Genomic DNA, 19,807 nt, shown 5'->3' with positions numbered 1-19,807 from the left:
CATTTTCCACTATTTCTTTGCTCCTTATAGTTGCAGCGTGATGTTATATAGCCTAAAGCCTTTCTCGAAAAATGGTCTATTCAACATAAAAAGAATTTTTCAAATCGAACCAGTAGTTCCGGAGATTAGCGCGTTCAAACAAACAAACAAACTCTTCAGCTTTATAATATTAGTATAGATAATATTCTTATTAGAGATCGTGGCAAGTGGAAAGAGGTAGTCTCTGCCTACACCTCCGGGAAAGAGGCGTGAGTTTATGTATGTATGTATGTATGTATGTATAATATTCTTATACTTTTTCAAGTGCTATGAAATACTACGTGACGCTCTAACAGCTATTAGAGGGAAACTAGCACCAGATGGATTCCCGTTCACGACCGTTCTCACATACATCGTAAACCCGAAGTCTATCACCATGGGGCAGCTGTATGGAGAGTTCGATCTTCAGACTCATGAATGGTGAGGAAACTTATAAAAAATGAGGAAACTTATAGAAAACTAGCTGTGCCCGCGACTCCGTCCGCGTGGAATAGTTATTTTGGGCATCATTGAAGCCCTCAAGGATGAATAATTTTCCCCGTTTTTTTCACATTTCTCATTATTTCTTCTATATTTGATGTTGGTAATAACGAATGATGTAACTACAATATCATATTTGAAAATTGATGTCCATTGAAAATGCTGCAGTGTAGTTTGTTCCGTCGCTTCTTCTACACATGCGCTTTGGAAGCGGTAGTAGTTATATTTACATAGTTATAAAAGAAACAAATCACTCGCAATGGCGGATTTATGCCATGAAGGGATCTCATCCAGTCAACAGGCAAACAAAAAACATATCATGTGTCTGATGATGTCTGATGACGTCTGATGATGTCTGATGATGTCTGATGACGTCTGATGATATCTGATGACGTCTGATGATGTCTGATGATGACTGATAATGACTGATGGCGTCTGATGATGTCTAATGACGACTGATGATGTCTGATGACTATTCTGGTGATGTCAACAGGACTGACGGGATCCTGTCGAGTCTGGTCCGCGCAGGGATCGCCGTTGAGGACATGGACCGCAGATGGTACATCTTTGACGGGCCCGTCGACGCTGTTTGGATTGAAAACATGAATACTGTAAGTTGTGCCGTGTGGTTCCCGGCACCGTTATAAAAAAAATAGGATCACTCCATCACTTTCCCATATATGTCGTAAAAGGCGACTAAGGGATTGGCTTATAAACTTGGAATTCATCTTTTAGGCGACTGAGGGAAAGGCTTATAAACTTGGGATTCACCTTTTAGGCGACAGGCTAGCAACCTACAACGATATTGCGAAGTTATATATATGAAGTGGAAGAGTGGAAAGAGCAAGTGGAAAGAGGTAGGCCACGATCTCTGCATACTTCCTTCGCTTCATCCACATTACCATCATAACTCTCTTCATGCAAGCTCAGCGGTTTCGGGTGCTTTTGACCTAACCCTTTACCAGGACGTCCTTAATTTGATTAAGATACGTTCGTCTAGGTCTTACCGCTCCGACCTTTCCCTCCACACTCTCCTTGTATATCTGCTTAGTCAACCTGCTTTCATTCATCCTCTCCACATGACCGAACCATCTCAACATACCCTTTTCTATTCCTGTAACTACATCTTCTTTCACAACACAACATTCCCTTATCACGCTGTTCCTTATTCAGGTACTGGACGACAACAAGAAACTCTGCTTGTCCAGCGGTGAAATCATGAAGCTCACTGAGCGCCAGCGCATGATCTTCGAAGTGGCCGACCTGGCCGTGGCCTCCCCGGCGACTGTGTCGCGGTGCGGCATGGTCTACCTCGACACCAAGGTGGTGGGTCTGCCGCCGCTGGTCAATGCTTGGTTGAAGGCCAATTTGCCACCGGTAATGGAAACATTCGCTTCTTACTTGACCTCCAATTTGAAATTTTTCAAGTTGTTTTTATACATACATATGTATATACATATGGTCACGTCCATATCCCTTGCGGGGTAGACAGAGTCAGCAGTCTTGAAAAGACTGAATGGCCACATTCAGCAATTTAGCTTAATGATAAAATTGAGATTCAAATGGTGACAGGTCGCTAACCCATCATCTAAAAAAAAGAAGAATCCCAAGTTCACAAGCCCTGTCCCTTAGACGCCTTTTACGATATCCTTGGGAGAGACATGGACTGGTCCTATTTTTTTTTTCATTGTCGCCGGGAACCACACGCTACTACTAAATATAACTTCGCAATATCAAATTCGCGGTTTTGAATAAGCAGACTTGATTGTAAAGTTTGCACTCTTATAAAACCCAAGAGACTTAATGAATATAAGTATATCAAATCAAATTACTTTTCAGATGGCAGACAACATCCGCAAAAACTTGCCCAACTTGATCAACACGTACCTATACCCGTCATTGCAAATCTTACGCACGAAGCTGACCGAACTGGTGGTGTCTATTGACTGCGCTTTGGTGCTCAAGTTTCTGGAACTGCTGGATTATAGGCTGAGGCCGCTGACTGGAAAGGACGATAGACCACCCCCAGGGCCCGCTTTCTTGGCTTTGATGCGTAAGAATCATTTGATATTGCCACTGGGCTTTAAAAGTTTCTTTGTCAGTCATTTTGAGAAGAGATAGGTAAAATAAGTGTTGATTATAATAACGGAAGTAAAATTTTTCTTCTGACCGCCCGTAAAATAAGATGGCTTGTAGAACCATATATTGGTACAGAATACCTTCTGGCCTCTCTTTTTTTTGTATTTATAAAATTCTTTTTAAATGCTTTATTTAATCAGTATTGTATCATCACAATATCTTAAATCAAAACGATTAACCCTATGAAATAATGTGAGTTCCAAAAATTGGGAAGATTTGCAAAATTTCCATGAAGTAAATTTCTCGGACTAGAAATTTTAGAAACAACATGCAGACGTGCTCTTATCTGAAAAGTTTCTGAAAAGAAAATGTTATTTTAGCAAGACTAGCTCCATGCTGGGTCGTCTGGGCGGTGATTTGGTCAGTTGGAGCCACGTGCGACCACAACGGAAGAGCTATATTCTCTGACTTCATGAGGAAACTCACTGAAGAAGCCGGTTTGAAGCCTCCTTTCCCGAAAGACGGCAGAGTTTATGATTACACGTAAGTAATTCTCAAATATAGTGTAAAAGTAAACATTTAGGAATCTCTGAACAGGACAAAGTATTAAACCTTGAGGGACTCCACTGGCTAATAATTTCAAGCCACGTTCAACTGTTAGGCTTAATGATAGAATTGAGATTCCCGGCACCAATGCAAAAAAGAATAAAACCACTCCATCTCCTTCCCATAGATGTCGTAAAAGGCGGCTAAGGGATAGGCTTACAAACATGGGATTCTTTTTAGGCAATGGGCTAGCAACTTGTCACTATTTGAATCTCAATTCTATCATTAAGCAAAATAGCTGAACGTGGCCATTTAGTCTTTTCAAGACTGTTGACTCTGTCTACCCCGCAAGGGATATAGACGTGACCATATGTATGTATGTATGTTGAGATTCAAACAGTGACAGATTGCAAGCCCATCGCCTAAAAGAAGATTCCCAAGTTTATAAGCCTATCCTTAGTCGCTTACATCATCCATGAGAAATAGATGGAGTGGTCCTATTCTTCTAAGTGCCGGGAACCACACGGCAGTTCTGTTACGTAAATAAACTATTTATTTTTCAGCCTTCACGACGGCGGTTTCACTGATATGACGGAAGACGGCGAGCCAGCCAATCCATTTTGGTACAACTGGATGGCCAATTTGCCGGACTACGAGGTGGATCCGGAGTGGCAGTTTGCTGGTAATTATCATAATAATAACTGAACTAGTGAATGAATCATCAGATTAATTGGTCTTTTGAAATTGGTAGACACCCACACACACACACACACATGATCACGTCTCTATCCCTTAGAGCCCACAGTCTTCAAAAGACTGATAGGCCACGCTCAGCTGTTTGGCTTAATGATAGAATTGAGATTCAAATAGTGACGGGTTGCTAGCCCATCGCTTAAAAGAAGAATCCCAAGTTTATAAGCCTATCCCTTAGTCGCCTTTTACGACATCCATGGGAATTGGTAGACATATAATTTCAACCTAACAAACAATATTGTAGACCTTATTGTCTGTTTCCGTGGGCTTCGTTATATCATTTAAGAAGTCTTTCATCATAATTATGGCGAATATCATAGCGGATCGGGCTTCTTCACTGGTCATTAATTTCTATCCTAACTAGGTATAAATATGTACTTACATCATAAAATTAAGCGACAGTATGTCTATTTGTCACGATATGATGCCTGAACCACTGAACCGATTTGATGAAATTTAATACAGAAATTGATCCTGAGGAAGAAAATTAAACTTCTTTTTATTGCGGAAAAGGAGTAAATGATTCTAATATTATCAGTGAAAATTTACGGCTAATGAAGTCGCGGGCAAAAACTGGTAGTTTATGTAAAAATGTTTAGTCATCATTCAGATAACTATTCATTTAAAATTACATACATACATATATATAAAATTACGCTTTTTTCCCGGAGGCAGAGAATACATCTTTCCACTTGCCATGATCACTGCACACTTCCTTCGCTTCAACCACATTCACAACTCTTCATACATGCTCGGTGGGTTTCGGGTACACTTGACCTTATTAAAAATAACGAGTAGTCAACGTGTTACAAATTTCCTGCAGACATTGAAGTGCCGACACTGGATAACGTACGAAGCGCAGCCATTTTGGGTTACAAAGTGGCCAATTACAACCACGCTGTATGTGTTGGACCGACCGGCACGGGGAAGACTGTGACCATTACTTCGAAGCTATCACGAGGGCTGCACAAGAAGTTCATCTGCGAATTTATCGTGTTTTCTGCAAGGACCAGTGCGAATCAGACACAGGTTTGGTGTCTATTTATATATCTTAATAGTTTGAAGGGGGATCTGGAGATGATTCGACTCGACCACCAAAAAAGGGAAAATCATCCGCCAAGCTAGGTGTTGTGCCTTGAGAATCCGTGAAATCTTTGCTTGCACGATTAAGACTCTTCGCTGCCATTGGCTGATAGCGTCGCATGATTGGCTGTTGTGACTTGTGGCGTAGAGACGTCGCGACAAGTTTTATGTCTTTAGTATCTTCTTAGATCTTAAATTCAACCTCTATGGTTAAATTTAAGATCTAGCTCAGGTTTACTATCTTCTGGAATTATCTAGTACTCTGCATCAAATATGACCATCCCGAAGGTTGCACAGGATATTCTTTGTAAATTTATAGTGTTTTCTGTCAGGACAAGCACGAATCAGACATTGGTTCAGTAGAAATTATGTATTAAGTTATCTCCACCGATGGCCTTGTAAAAATAAAGGCCACGATTAGCTGGATGATGATTAATAATGGTATAATGTTAACAGGATGTGATTGACAATAAGCTGGAGCGTCGTCGGCGAGGTGTCTTCGGCCCTCCTCCTACTAAAAGACTAGTATTCTTCATTGATGACTTGAACATGCCAGCACTAGAGGTTTATGGTGCTCAGCCTCCCATTGAGTTGCTGAGACAATTTATGGATTTTTCTGGTGAGTGACTTTGGTAACTTTGGTTTGTACTAGAAATAAAATCCCCTAAGTTTAGACATAGGGTTCATAATTTGTCATTTATACACTTATTTCACAATCCAAAAGCCTTGAAACGCTTGGATGTATGATTCATTGCAGGTAAATAAATTACTTCATTTCACAGTCTCTTGTTTTTACCTTCCACTTAAGAGAAGATCCTAGCCAATGTTCGCGTATTTCTGGTATAAGTTATAAACTGAGAGAAAAAATCAAAGATATCAATGGTAAAATAATGTCATTAATTTATTTTATTAAGGTATTATTTACGTATATACAAATTATAATCAATAACATCATCTAAATAAATATAAACACAACACTATGATCTGGACTGGTCATCACCATTTATCATCAGTGTTCTAGTATTTCAGATATTTTAAGGCCTTTAAACCAAACTGACTTCTAGGTTGGTACGACCGCACGAACATCGGTGACTTCCGTCTCCTTGTTGATATCAATATGGTGGCCGCCATGGGTCCACCTGGAGGTGGACGAAACCCGGTCACAATGCGATTGATGAGACATTTCCATTACATTTCTTTCACTGAGATGGAATATGCTAGCAAGGTACTTATAAAGAATTCGTTCGCTCCTGTTTTTACGCGACCAAGATCCATGGTAGTTTGGAAGTATTTTATTTAAAAGAAGCAGAACTGTTTGTAAGCAATAAGATACCATAGATTTTGGAACACTGCATTAAAACTGCGAACTGGTATTGTAGAAGTACTCACTTTGTACGAATATAAATTCGTAACAATATATGCGTGAACAAGAAATTTAGTTTTTAAAAAAGCTGTGTATTAATTTACTTTTTCAGTACACAATCTTCCACACAATCTTGACCTCGTGGACTCGTAACATAATCAAAGAAGTGAAAGTTCGCGTAGATCCCTTCCTTAAAGCTACGATTGAGATATTCCAAAGCTTGGTAGAGGAATTGCTGCCTACCCCAGCGAAGTCCCACTACACTTTCAATCTGAGAGATTTGAGCAAGGTCTTCCAAGGAATGTTGATGATGGACCCAGCTGCTGTTAAAGTTAGTTTAAAAATTAAATCTGTTACAAGACTGAGATATAAGTTTCACGTTATAACAATAACATTGTCACTACCTCTATAAGCCGAGAGAAATCTATACATACATACCATAATCACGTCTGTTTCCCTTGCGGGGTACACAGAGCCAACGGTCTTGATAAGACTGAAAGGCCACGTTCAGCTCTATTTATTTATTTATTTATTTATTTATTTATGTACACAAAATTATATACAGGAGCATTTATTACAATAATTCTAGTACAAAGGTGCTACTTATTTCACAAGAAATCTCTTCCAGTAGACCCATGAGAGGAAAGATGAATTTTAGAGCGGTATGGCGTGTGCATAAATAACGTTTAACATATTTAACTAAACATACATGCTAGTACTTAAATAAATGACAGTAATAAACTACATAAACATACCAATATATATATAATATATATAAGTCTATTTGGAGAGATAATAGTCTTTAACTCGTCGTTTGAATGAAGATGGTTTAGTGATGGAAATGGACAGAAATCTGTCCAGAATTTTAGGTACAAAAGAAGAATAATTATCATCTCATGGTAATATAAAAAATATACACAATGCGGAAATAATTAATAAATGAGAAAAAATGGCACTAAAATAAAAATGAATAGGACCACTCCATGTCTTTCCCATGGATGTCATAAAAGGCGACTAAGGGATAGTCTTATAAATTTGCGATTCATTTCATAGGCGATGGGCTAGCAACCTCTCACTATTTGAATCTCAAATTTATCATTAAGCTAAACAGCTAAACGTGGCCTATCAGTATTTTCAAGACTATTGACATCTTTCGTGACAATATATTTGTATGAGAAAAGAAATTCTTAATAATAAAGACAATTTATACATTTTATTGCTTGTTTAGGAAGAAGATGATGTAATTCGTTTATGGTACCACGAACACCAGAGGGTTTATCAAGATCGGCTGGTTAATGATGAAGACCGCAAATGGTTCCTACAGTACGTTTACATAAATACATATAATCACGTCTATATCCCTTGCGAGGTAGACAGAGCCAGCAGTCTTGAAAGACTGAAAGGCCACGTTCAGCTGTTAGGCTTAATGAAAAAATTGATATTCTAATAGTGACAAGCCCATCGCCTAAAAGAAGAATCTCAAGTTAACAAACATATTCCTTAGTCGCCTTTTTACGACATCCATGGGAAAGAGATGGAGTGGTCCTATTATTTTTTATATTGGTACCGGGAACCAACGGCACAACATTTAATACTTCATAAATTTTGAATATAAATTTCTTTACTTCCGAAGCCGTTAAGTTAGTGCCGTGTGGTTCCCGGCACAAATATAAAAATAATAGGAACATTCCATCTCTTTCCTACTCGTATGGATGTCATATAAGGCGACCAAGGGATAAACATGGGAATTTTTGATTTAGGCGATATATTTATAGATTGTCCCGTATATATTTACTTTATTTACTATTTACTCAGGCTACTGAACAAGAAAATCCGTACTGAATTCGGTAGACCATCAAACGATGTTGTTGGCGGTCGGCTGATGCTGTTCGGGGACTTCATGGACATTGGAGCTGATGACAGGAAATATATCGAGATAACGGATCGAGAAGAGGTACGAACGTATATTTTTATACATACATACATATAGTCACGTCTATAACCCTTGCGGGGTAGACAGACAGAGCCTTGAAAAGACTGAATGGCCACGTTCAGCTGCTCGGCTTAATGATGGAATTGAGATCCAAATAGTGACAGGTTGCTAGCCCATCGCCTAGAAAAAGAATCACGAGTATGTAAGCCTATCCCTTAGTCGTCTTTTACGACATCCATGGGAAAGAAATGGAGTGGTCCTATTCTTTTTTTGTATTGGTGCCGGGAGCCACACGGCATATATTTTTATCATTGTCCCTATAACTATTAGCGATGTAGTAGTGTACTTATACCATTTGACTGGTGATCTTAAAATTTCAAGGTCAATCTGCTTTTCACAACCATACATAGTCACGTCTATATCCCTTGCGGGGTAGACAGGCAGAGCCAACAGCCTTGAAAAGACTGATGGGCCACGTTCAGCTGTTTGGCTTCATGATAGAATTGAGATTCGAATAGTGACATATCGTAAAGCCAAACAACTGAACGTGGCCCATCAGTCTTTTCAAGACTGGTAGCTCTGTCTACCCCGCTAGGGATATAGACGTGATCATATTTATGTATGTATGCACTGTGCGTTTGTTAGCTATTAGGTATGAGTCCCTATACCGTAACTGCGGCTAGTTTGAGAATCAATTGCTAATTCTTCAGATGGACGAAATTCTTCTTCACTACATGGAAGAATACAACCTTTCCACGACAGTTCCTCTGCAACTGGTCCTATTTGAAGACGCCGCTTCTCATCTGTGCAGGATCGCGAGGATCGTCAGGCAGCCGATGGCTAATGCTCTTCTCTTGGGAATGGGAGGATCAGGTAGCTCTTTGACGTAACGCCGCATCCGAAAAGAAACCTTATGGTCATGGGATTACATGGTCTTTTATTAATAACATTGTTGGTTATAACTGAAAAATTTGTGTTATTAGTTTGGGATTAGATTTCGTCTGCCTATAAGTCATAGTCATGTGTCAAACAATTGATGACAGACTCTATTTGAGCTACTTGAATATAATTAGAAAGAATTTAAGTCAGCTCATAGTATCATAAGGACTAGGAGAAAGTGTTGTCTTTGGTCGCCTCTTAAAAAAATCCACAAGAAAAAGATCGAGCAGTGCTGTTATCAGCAAACACACAGAACGAACTTTTTAATTATAAAGAGAATACATACATAAAATCACGCCTCCTTCCCGAAGGGATAGGCAGAGACTACCTCTTTCCACTTGCCACTATCTCTGCATACTTCCTTCGCTTCATCCACATTCAGGACTCTCTTCATGCAAGCTCGGCGGTTTCTGGTACTTTTGACCTGACCCTTTACCAGGACGTCCTTAATTTGATCAAGATACGTTCGTCTAGTCTAGAGAATACAAATACCAGTAACCATAATTGACAGGTCGCCAGTCCCTGTCAAGACTGGCATCCCACATGGCCGAGCTGACGTGTATCCAGATAGAGATAACGAAGGCGTACGGTCAGACAGAGTGGAGGGACGACCTCCGGCAGACCATGATGAAAGCCGGCGCCGACAACCGAGGAGTGGTGTTTCTGTTTTCTGATGCGCAGGTTAGTTTAACTGTACTTACTATGATGATCCGATTACCATAATTCCCAAGCCCGCGCCGGGATATAAATGGGCCACATTTGGTAGTAGCACGACGGCTGACGTGTGTATTAATGACTATACTTGTCCTCTTAAATTAGGTGAGGGAGCTGGTGATTTAGCAGGTTAGTTTAACTGTGCTTACTATGATGAAAGCCGGCGCCGACAACCGAGGGGTGGTCTTTCTGTTCCATGAATCTGATGCGCAGGTTATTTGAACTGTACTTTTATAAAAGTAAACTACTGGAGGAAGGCCTCCTCAGAAATTGGGGGGTTTTACACATAGTAACCAAACTGGGCAGGCGGATCGGTAACTGCAGTGTCCATTGATTCTTGACTATGTCGTCAGATCAGCGTACGAGGCGCTGCTGACTACCTTCCGCTTGATCCCTTAATTTCCTCTTACGGTACCCACGGAAAAATGACAATTGGTAGTTAATGTCATAATTATTTTACGTGAAAGAAAGAATATTTACAGTAAAGATGAAAGTTAAAGGAGAAGATGACAGAAAATGGTTTTAATTTCCCCATAATTGATTCAACCGAGCTTGCATGAAAGAGTTATGAATGTGGATGTTGCGAAAGAAGTATGCAGAGATCGTGGCGATTAGATAGATTTAGTCTCTGCCTACTCTTCCAGGAAAAGAGCGCGATTTTATGTATGTATGTGTGCATTTGTCACGCGACGCTTTTAATAGGCCGGGGTCCATTCAAGTCACAACTACACGATTATGAGAAGGAAGGGTTGAATTAATGATAAGTCATTAACAATCATTTTATACGCCAAGGGCAATTTTAGTTTTTCTAATCCAATTTTGCAACCCTCATGAGCCGGCTCATTTTCCAGATAAAAATGGAGTCTTTCCTAGAAGACCTGAACAACATTCTCAGTTCTGGCGACGTGCCGAACATCTACGAGGCCGAAGACCTAGATCGCATTTACGTGTCTGTGCGTCACGCCGTGATGGAAATGAACTTGCCAGCGACAAAAACCAATTTGTTTGCGTGCTACCAACGCCGTGTTAGGAGTAATCTTCATGTCGTGGTTGTCATGAGTCCTGTCGGCGAGGTGAGTAATTATCGGATTTTAAGAATAACTTTCTGGAAGAAGAACACTTGCTAGTGCATTTTCATTGATGAGTTATTAGATTTTTCGGTATAAAAAATAAATAGGTATAGATATATACGGAATAAATTACACAGATTGAGTTAGCCTCGAAGTAAGTTCGAGACTTGTGTTACGAGATACTAACTCAACGATACTATATTTTATAATAAAAAGCTAGTGTTAAATAATGCAAGACTCTGAAATATAATTATCATAGTTCTATTATATTTCGATTTGAGGCTTTTTTTGCGCCAAAATTTTGTTGGAAAGATGTATTCTCTGCCTACCCCTCCGGGAAAGAGGCGCAATTTTTTGTATGTATTTATGTAAAGTAAACTATGACGGAAGTTGAGAATTATTTTTATATCAATTCGACATTAATATAGGACCACTAAGAATAGGACCACTCCAACTCTTTCCCATGGATGTCGTAAAAGGCGACTAAGGGATGGGTTTATAAACTTGAGATTCTACTTTTAGGCGACGGACTTTTAGGCGAATCTCAATTCTATTAGTAAGCCAAACAGCTGAACGTGGCCTATCAGAATTTTCAAGACTGTTTGCTCTGTCTACCCCGCAAGGGATAAAGACGTGATTATATGTATGTATATATAAAAATAAACGTTCGTACCTCTTCTCGATCGTATATATATGTATGAACAGTAGAGTCTCGCCGTGATCATTGGCTCCGTCTATCCCTAAGGACGTCATATCAGTACGTATTATGTGTGTACTTATAGATATTCCGCGCCCGTCTCCGTCAATTCCCCTCGCTGGTAAACTGCTGCACCATCGACTGGTTCAGTGAGTGGCCAAAGTCTGCGCTGGAGTCGGTAGCCACGCACTTCTTTGGCGAAATGACAGAGTTGCAGACCACAGATGAAGTTATAGGGTCTATGGTGGTGAGTTGGTGGTGTCCAAGTAATTCAAATTCAAACTTTTATTTGCATGAGTACAACAAGGTCTTAAATTTATATGTATACCAGATCTTGCAAACATTTATTATGTAATAGTAAACATACTAACTTATACATAAAGATACCTTAGTACTTAGTATCACTTAGTAGTATATAATTAGAATTGTTTAAACCTAGTATTGCACAATTTATATTTATCTATTAATTGGTGCTTATTTATTATTATTGTAAATAATATATATAATGTTCTAATGTTTTCAAGTTTACAATGTTGTGGATAGGTCGGACATATTAAACTAACCTCAAACTCTTAAAATAATCCTAAAATTTTATTACCTATGTCTAAAAAAAAATATCCTAGTTTATGAGATACTAACTCGACCACAACAACAAACAAATTCTATTATGTCCTAGTTTGTGAGATATTAACTCAATCATAACAAATATAGAGTACTATATTTAGCTATGAATGCTCAACAAAAAGGAGTAAGATCATTTTTCTTATTAATCTTGCCAGGGATTGAACTGATTCTCTGGCGCAAACAAACTTTATGCTTTATGAAGCCGTAAAAATAACTTCTTATAAAATTTATATCAATTTAAATTTCGGCCGTGTGGTTTCCGGCTCTTTAGAGTAGAACCCTTCCATATCATTCCCTTGGATGTCGTAATAGGTGACTTTGGGATAGATTTATAAACTTGGGATTCATTTTGGAAAACTTAATTTTTTTCTAACAAAATTGCAGTGCCGTGTGGTTCCCGTCACCAAAACAAAAAAGAATAGGACCACTCCATCTCTTTCCCATGGATGTCGTAAAAGGCGACTAAGGTTTACAAACTTGGGTTTCATTTTTAGGCGATCGGGTAGCAACCTGTCCATATTTGAATCTCAATTCAATCATTACGCCATACAGCTGAACGTGGCCTTTCAGTTATTTCGAGACTGTTGGCTCCGTCTGCCACGCAAGGGATATAGACGTGACTATAATATGTATTAAGAGAATGCTTAATATTGCTTGCATGAAGACAGTTATGAATGTGGATGAAGCGAAGGAGGTATGCAGGGATCGTGGCAAGTGGAAAGAGGTAGTCTCTGCCCACCCCTCCGGGAAAGAGGCGTGATTTTATGTATGTATGTACGATCGCGTTCATATCTGCAGTCATAGTTTTAAAATTCTTACGGGTTAAAATAGCGTGCACTGTGGTTCCACTAGATACACACACACATGCATATTTAAAAGAATAAATATTCCTTCAAATGAATACGGTCTTTAATACCAATGATTACTAAGTAAAAGAGTTTATTATTCTATGACATATAACATAACAAAACAGAAAGAGACGGTAATCAACGATGGCCGAACTGGGCCCGATAATTGTCGATCGAAATATCGTCGTCTCTCATTATTTGCATAAGATTTGCCTATAGAGGGAAGCCTGCCAGACTTATGTCATTTTAATAAGGTTGAAAGTTTGTCTGCACTCGACCCTAACATAGGTAGTGGTTCCTTTGAAAGTTATTGGGTACCAATTTTATTACTTCGTGTGAGCAAGTGAGATCTAAGATATATTAGATAATCTCGCTTGCTCACACTCGCTTGTTCTAGTTACTAGCGTTACTTGGATTCCGAAGTTATTCAAGGATTTTTTTGTCTATTTTAGTGTTATTGACAATTTTTAATGTTTCAAGGTGCCATTTGAACTAAGTAACTGACTGACTAACCAACTAACTGATATCTAAGAATTACAATACCCGTGTTTTCAAACACGGAAATCAGCAAGATATATTCAACAAGAGGGAGCAAAATAAAACATTCAATAATTAAAATTAGTAAATTTTATTGAAACAGTTTACCTATAGTTTTATTTACATATTGATGATTATATAAAGCTATACATATATAGTTTATTACACTAATTGTATCATCCACTTATCTCCTGTTATTAAGGTTACAGCTTAATTATTCGTTTTCATAAAGAAAAGATATTGAAGCTGTCCTTAAAATACTATCTAAGTAATTAGTACTTTTAATATAAATTGGCAGAACCTTTCACGCACTATATGGACTCGATGCACAGGGCAGTTGTCTTGCACAAATGATATTGTTGGCATATCATCAATCGGATAAATACACCGCACAGTTGGTAACATGGTTTCTTCCAGCACTTGCACATAATGAGCAGCTGTAGCGCGTCCTGCTATCCACACCTGTTCCCCAGGTCCAGCAGCACTCATCCAGCCCCACATATTTACAGAGATGTGTCCAGACTCCATATTTGGCACAATATTTTTTTCTTCATACCGAGTTGCATTTCTTCGCCATAAATAAATGAAGTCTACCGTGTTGTGATGACAGAAAATAAACGAACTTTTCGTCCGTAAATATCGCTTTTTTCCAGTCAAAATCCAAATACTGCCGAGCAAATTCTAAACGTTTTTGCTTATTTATTTCTGATAAATACGGCTTTCTTGCTGGCTGTCTGTGGTGTAGTCCCTCACGGTGCAAACATAAAACAGTAACCGTAGTAAACTGATGTGTCGAGCTGTTCCGCAAATATTCTGGTCGGCATGAAGCCATTATTTTCGTACTGTTCCACCATGGATCTCCGCTGTGTGGCGTGTCGCTGTGTTGATTAGCGGACGACTTTTTTTTTTCACTACCCTCTTCTTGATGGCGGGTTACCCAACTTGTTGTTTATTGTGTTATTTGTGTGAATGTGTGAGTGATAGCAGCGGTGCAAGCTATAAAGTTTTGCGAACTATGACTGCAATTATGAACGCGACCGTACATTTCTCCAGTCTGTCTGCTGTTTCGTCCACCAATCCGTGGTGGAGGCCAGTGCCCGGTTCCTGGCGCAACTGAACCGCCTCAACTACGTGACTCCGATGTCTTACATGGAAATGCTTCACGCGTACGCGGACATGTTTAAAAAGAAGAGGGGTTCGATACTGAAAGAGTCCAACGCATTGAAAACAGGTATTGTACCTACTAGTCATGAGTCCAACGCATTGAAAACAGGTATTGTACCTACTAGTTATGAGTCCAACGCATTGAGAACAGGTATTGTTCTAGTTATGAGTGTCTTCATTTGTAAAAACCGAGCAGATTTGCGAAATTCCAACAGGATACCTGATAATTTAATTATCTCTTCTAGAACCTTTCGCCGTGTGGTTCCCGGCACCAATAGAAAAAGGAATAGGACCACTCCATCTCTTTCCCATGGATGTCGTAAAAGGCGACTAAGGGCGATGGGCTAGCAACCTGTCACTATTTAAATCTCAATTCTATCTTAAAGCCAAACAGCTGAACGTGGCCTATTAGTCTTTACAAGACTGTTGGCTCTGTCTACCCCGCAAGGGATATAGACGTGATTATATGTATGTATGTGTATATTGAACCTTAAAGAAGGCGGCTTAAACATACATACATACATAAAATCACGCCTCTTTCCCGGAGGGGTAGGCAAAGACAACATCTTTCCACTTGTCACGATCTCTGCATACTTCCTTCGGTTTCTCTTGTACTCTTGACCTCCCCCTTTACCAGGACATCATTAATAAACAGTAATTTACATAGCGTGTATCAAATATTATCAGAGCAGATTAATGTTATGCCATTTAAAGCTTAATATTCGTTCTTGTGCATAATTAATAACGATTTTAAGATCTTTTTTTTTTAACATCCTAACTAAATCATAGAATTTGCTCAATAATTCTAAGAGGCTACTATCTCACTCCTTAGGTTTGAACAAATTGAACCAGACCGAAGTTGAAGTTAAAGAGTTGCAAATAGAGCTTGCTGATTTGAAGCCGCTGATGGAAAAGGCGGCGGATGAGACCAGGAAAGTCATTGAACGGATTGCAATAGACACGGTTGGTAAAAATGTATTTATAGATAGTGTAACAAAATTTTTTGAAAAAAATTAAAAAGAAAGAGTTTTGAAATGTAAAAATATGTACGTATTTATGTTTCACTAGAGCCCGCACGCGACTTCGTCCGCGTGGAAACCCTATCATAACTTAACAATCAATCCCAATCAATGTATATGCCTATATGTTATTCTGGGTCTTCAGCTACCTACAAACCCAAATACCAAATTTCATCGTAATCGGTTCAGTTGTTTTTGCGTGAAAGGGTAACAAACATCCTGACATACTCACAAACTTCACATTTATAAAATTTTTAGGATTTAGAAAATATATATAATTCTGTAGCCTAAATTTTAGCTGAGAGATGCCAATACATATATTAATTTATTTATTTTAACTTCATTGCACAAAATACAAATATATACATATATAGCACAATTGGCGGACTTAATGCTGGAAGCATTATCTACCAGTCAACCATTGGGTCATCATACAATAATTAACTTAGAGGAACTATTAAAAGAGACAAAATAATTACAGGCAATAGCTGAAGAGGCTAGAATCAAAGTGGAGAAAGAACAAGCTATTGCTGAAAAAATGGCCACAGAGACCACTGCAATGGCAGAAGATGCGCAAAGGGACCTTGGTAAGATTACATACATACATACATACAAACATACATACATACATACATACATACATACATACATACAAACATGCATACATACATACATACATACATACATACATACATACATACATACATGCATACATACATACATACATACATACATATATACATACATACATACATACATACAAACATACATACATACATACATACAAACATACATAAAATCACGCCTCTTTCCCGGAGGGGTAGGCAGAGACTACCTCTTTCCAATTGCCACGATCTCTGCATATTTCCTTCGCTTCATCCACATTCTTAACTCTCTTCATGCAAGCTCGACGGTTTCGGGTAAGATTACATTTATAAATGTCTGGGTCATAGATTGGGTAAGTCATGAAGGGATTCCAAACTGCCTCCGGTACCTTTACATACATACATACATATGGTCACGTCTATATCCCTTGCGGTGTAGACAGAGCCAACAGGCTTGAAAAGACCTTGGTCCCGGGAAACACACGGCACGACACAAATAAGTAATATTTATTTATTTATTTATTTATTTATTTCATCAAAACTTATCCTATCATTACAGTCATAAAAACCAATGCGATAGACAAAGCAACTTATACATTAAATTCTTACACAATATTAACAATTATAACATAGAACAAATATCGTAGTTCTTGTAAACTCGCTCAGAGAACAATTAAAAATACATATCTATTCTCCCAGCTATTTCATTGAGAGTGGCCAGTTATTAATATGTTATTATTAGCTAATGATTGGAGAGATTCATAATCATGTTACAGACGAGGCGATGCCTGCGCTAAAGGCTGCTGAGAAAGCGCTTCAAGAGCTGAACCGCAATGACGTGGTGGAAGTGAAGGCAATGAAGAAGCCACCGGCCGGTGTGGTCCTTGTCATCGAGTCCCTTTGTGTTGTATTCGACATAAAACCTATTAAGGTAAAGCTATGTTTAGATTTTGTCAATGTAGACATACATACATACATATGGTCACGTCTATATCCCTTGCGGGGTAGACAGAGCCAACAGTCTTGAAAAGACTGAATGCGGCCACGTTCAGCTATTTGGCTTAATGATATAATTGAGATTCAAATATGACAGGTTGCTAATCCATCGCCTTAAAAAAGAATCCCAAGTTTGTGAGCCTATCCTTTAGTCGCCTTTTACGACATCCATGGCAAAGAGATGGAGTCATCCTATTCTTTTTTTTTGAAATGGTGCCGGGAACCACACGGCACATGCATGTAGACATGGCATGTAGACATTTATTTATACTTCTTTACACAAAATACAAATACAAAATACATACCTATTCTAAGTATAATTTAATATTGTGAAGTTGACGTTGTTGAAGAAATGCTGCAGTGCAGTTTGTTACCGCTTCTTCTGCACTGACGCCTTGGAAGCGGCAGTAAACTTAGTTTTTAAGTAATTTATTTGACGTCAACCAATGTTGTTAAACCATACGACAATTATTAAGCGATATATAGTATCCTATAATAATGAATAAATATTTTGAATTTTGAATTTGGATTTTGAATATAGAACAAGTGGCGGACTTAATGCTGGAAGCATTATCTACCAGTCAACCATTGGGTGTGACAGAGAACTTAATGTGGGTATTTTGCCTGCACTACTTACATTTAAATTTTAAAAAGCATATCACTAATTTGTTGCTGAATGCATAAATTATCTTATTGAAATTTTCAATATTGGTTATTTTTGTTACATATGCATGTTAGGTACATATGGTTTTATTATTAAGTTTAAATCCATTAATAAGTATATATTTTTTTGTCATCGTCCCAATGTTTTTGCTTTTTAATATGTTATTCTTACATAGTCTGTCTCATAGTTTGTTTCATAGTCATTCCTAAATAAGTAATAATGTTATAAACGAGTGAACGGGTAACGAGTAAATAAGTTATTATTGTATCCCCATACCGCACTTTGGTTCCTAAAATTTATTTGTAAAATATCTATTGTTTTCAAACTTTTTCATCAAAAAATCATGTCAAAGATTATTAAAAGATTATCATAAAGCCAAACAGCTGAACGTGGCCTGTCAGTCTCTTCAGGACTGTTGGCCCTGTCTACCCCGCACGGGATATAGACGTGACTATATGTATGTATGTATTATTAAAATAACAGGAACCGGGTGCAAGTTTCGGCGAGAAAGTTCTGAACTATTGGAAGCCCGGCTCCGCCATGTTGTCAGACCCGACCGCCTTCCTCGACTCCCTCATGAAGTTCGACAAGGAGTCCATCACTGAAGACATGATCAAGAAGCTGAAGAGGTTCATAGCGAATCCTGACTACGACCCCGCCAAAATTTTGAAGGTTTTGAAAACTTTTGTTGTTGTATTTGTATCTGTTGTGTGAGTGGCCAACATTAATGGCATTTTTTTTTAAATTTTTTTTTGGACAAATTACACAGATTGAGTTAGCCTCGAAGTAAGTTCGAGACTTGTGTCACGAGATACTAACTCAACGATACCATATTTTATAATAAATACTTATATAGATAAACATCCAAGACCCAGGCCAATCAGAAAAAGTTCTTTTCTCATCATGCCCTGACCGAGATTCGAACCCGGGACCTCCGGTGTCACAGACAAGCGTACTACCGCTGCGCCACAGAGGCCGTCGTAAATAAATATATACGGGACAAATTATACTGTTTGAGTTAGCCTCGAAGTAAGTTCGAGACTTGTGTTACGAGATACTTACTCAACTACTATCTATATAAGCACCTATGTCTATCCCGCAAGGCATTTAGACGTAATTGTATATGTGTATGTATGCAAGCCTAATGTAACCTTTCACTAAAACTTACTTGACATAACATTTATTACATCTAAATGTATTCTACCCTAGGTTTCCAAAGCTTGCATGTCTCTCTGTATGTGGGTGCATGCCATGTTCAAGTTTTACCACGTCAACAAGGCTGTAGCGCCTAAGAAGGAGGCTTTGCAAAGAGCAACCACAGAACTAGCCGCGGTCGAAGGTAACGTAATCCTAATTCTTGTCAACGACCTTATTATTGCGGTAATCTGAAACATTGCATGAAGAGAGCTATGAATGTGGATGAAGCGAAGAAAGTATGCAGAGATCGTTGCAAGTGGAAAGAGGTAGTCTCTGCCTACCCCTCCGGGAAAGAGGCGTGATTTTATGTATGTATGTATGTATCTGAAACATTGTATTTTATCTTCTTATAGGAACATCAGGAAAATATAAAAATTTTAATAAGTTACAGCATCAAATTTCCAGCGGATGTCGTAAAAGGTGGCTAAAGAAATGGCTGATTTACTTGGGATCCTTC

The 19,807-nt window shown here is 38.5% G+C and overlaps 1 protein-coding gene across 1 annotated transcript in view; it reads left to right on the top strand.

Annotated features, from left to right (window-relative positions):
* Positions 1–19,807, top strand: part of LOC106142182 (dynein axonemal heavy chain 1-like) — a 93,010-nt gene that overhangs the window by 48,727 nt on the left and 24,476 nt on the right. The window contains exons 41-62 of the mRNA XM_060950171.1: positions 305–459; positions 1,013–1,130; positions 1,693–1,896; positions 2,359–2,572; positions 2,979–3,141; positions 3,708–3,826; positions 4,721–4,926; positions 5,437–5,599; positions 6,045–6,205; positions 6,456–6,674; positions 7,572–7,666; positions 8,159–8,297; positions 8,987–9,149; positions 9,727–9,896; positions 10,781–11,002; positions 11,782–11,943; positions 14,759–14,936; positions 15,702–15,832; positions 16,370–16,475; positions 17,270–17,424; positions 18,637–18,825; positions 19,363–19,492. Coding sequence (XP_060806154.1) covers positions 305–459; positions 1,013–1,130; positions 1,693–1,896; positions 2,359–2,572; positions 2,979–3,141; positions 3,708–3,826; positions 4,721–4,926; positions 5,437–5,599; positions 6,045–6,205; positions 6,456–6,674; positions 7,572–7,666; positions 8,159–8,297; positions 8,987–9,149; positions 9,727–9,896; positions 10,781–11,002; positions 11,782–11,943; positions 14,759–14,936; positions 15,702–15,832; positions 16,370–16,475; positions 17,270–17,424; positions 18,637–18,825; positions 19,363–19,492 — 3,562 coding nt within the window. The remainder of the gene's footprint in view (positions 1–304; positions 460–1,012; positions 1,131–1,692; positions 1,897–2,358; positions 2,573–2,978; positions 3,142–3,707; positions 3,827–4,720; positions 4,927–5,436; positions 5,600–6,044; positions 6,206–6,455; positions 6,675–7,571; positions 7,667–8,158; positions 8,298–8,986; positions 9,150–9,726; positions 9,897–10,780; positions 11,003–11,781; positions 11,944–14,758; positions 14,937–15,701; positions 15,833–16,369; positions 16,476–17,269; positions 17,425–18,636; positions 18,826–19,362; positions 19,493–19,807) is intronic.

Source organism: Amyelois transitella, chromosome 21 (genome assembly GCF_032362555.1).
Source record: "Amyelois transitella isolate CPQ chromosome 21, ilAmyTran1.1, whole genome shotgun sequence".
NCBI classification, from domain to species: domain Eukaryota; kingdom Metazoa; phylum Arthropoda; class Insecta; order Lepidoptera; family Pyralidae; genus Amyelois; species Amyelois transitella.
This window is presented reverse-complemented; position numbering and strand designations above follow the sequence as displayed.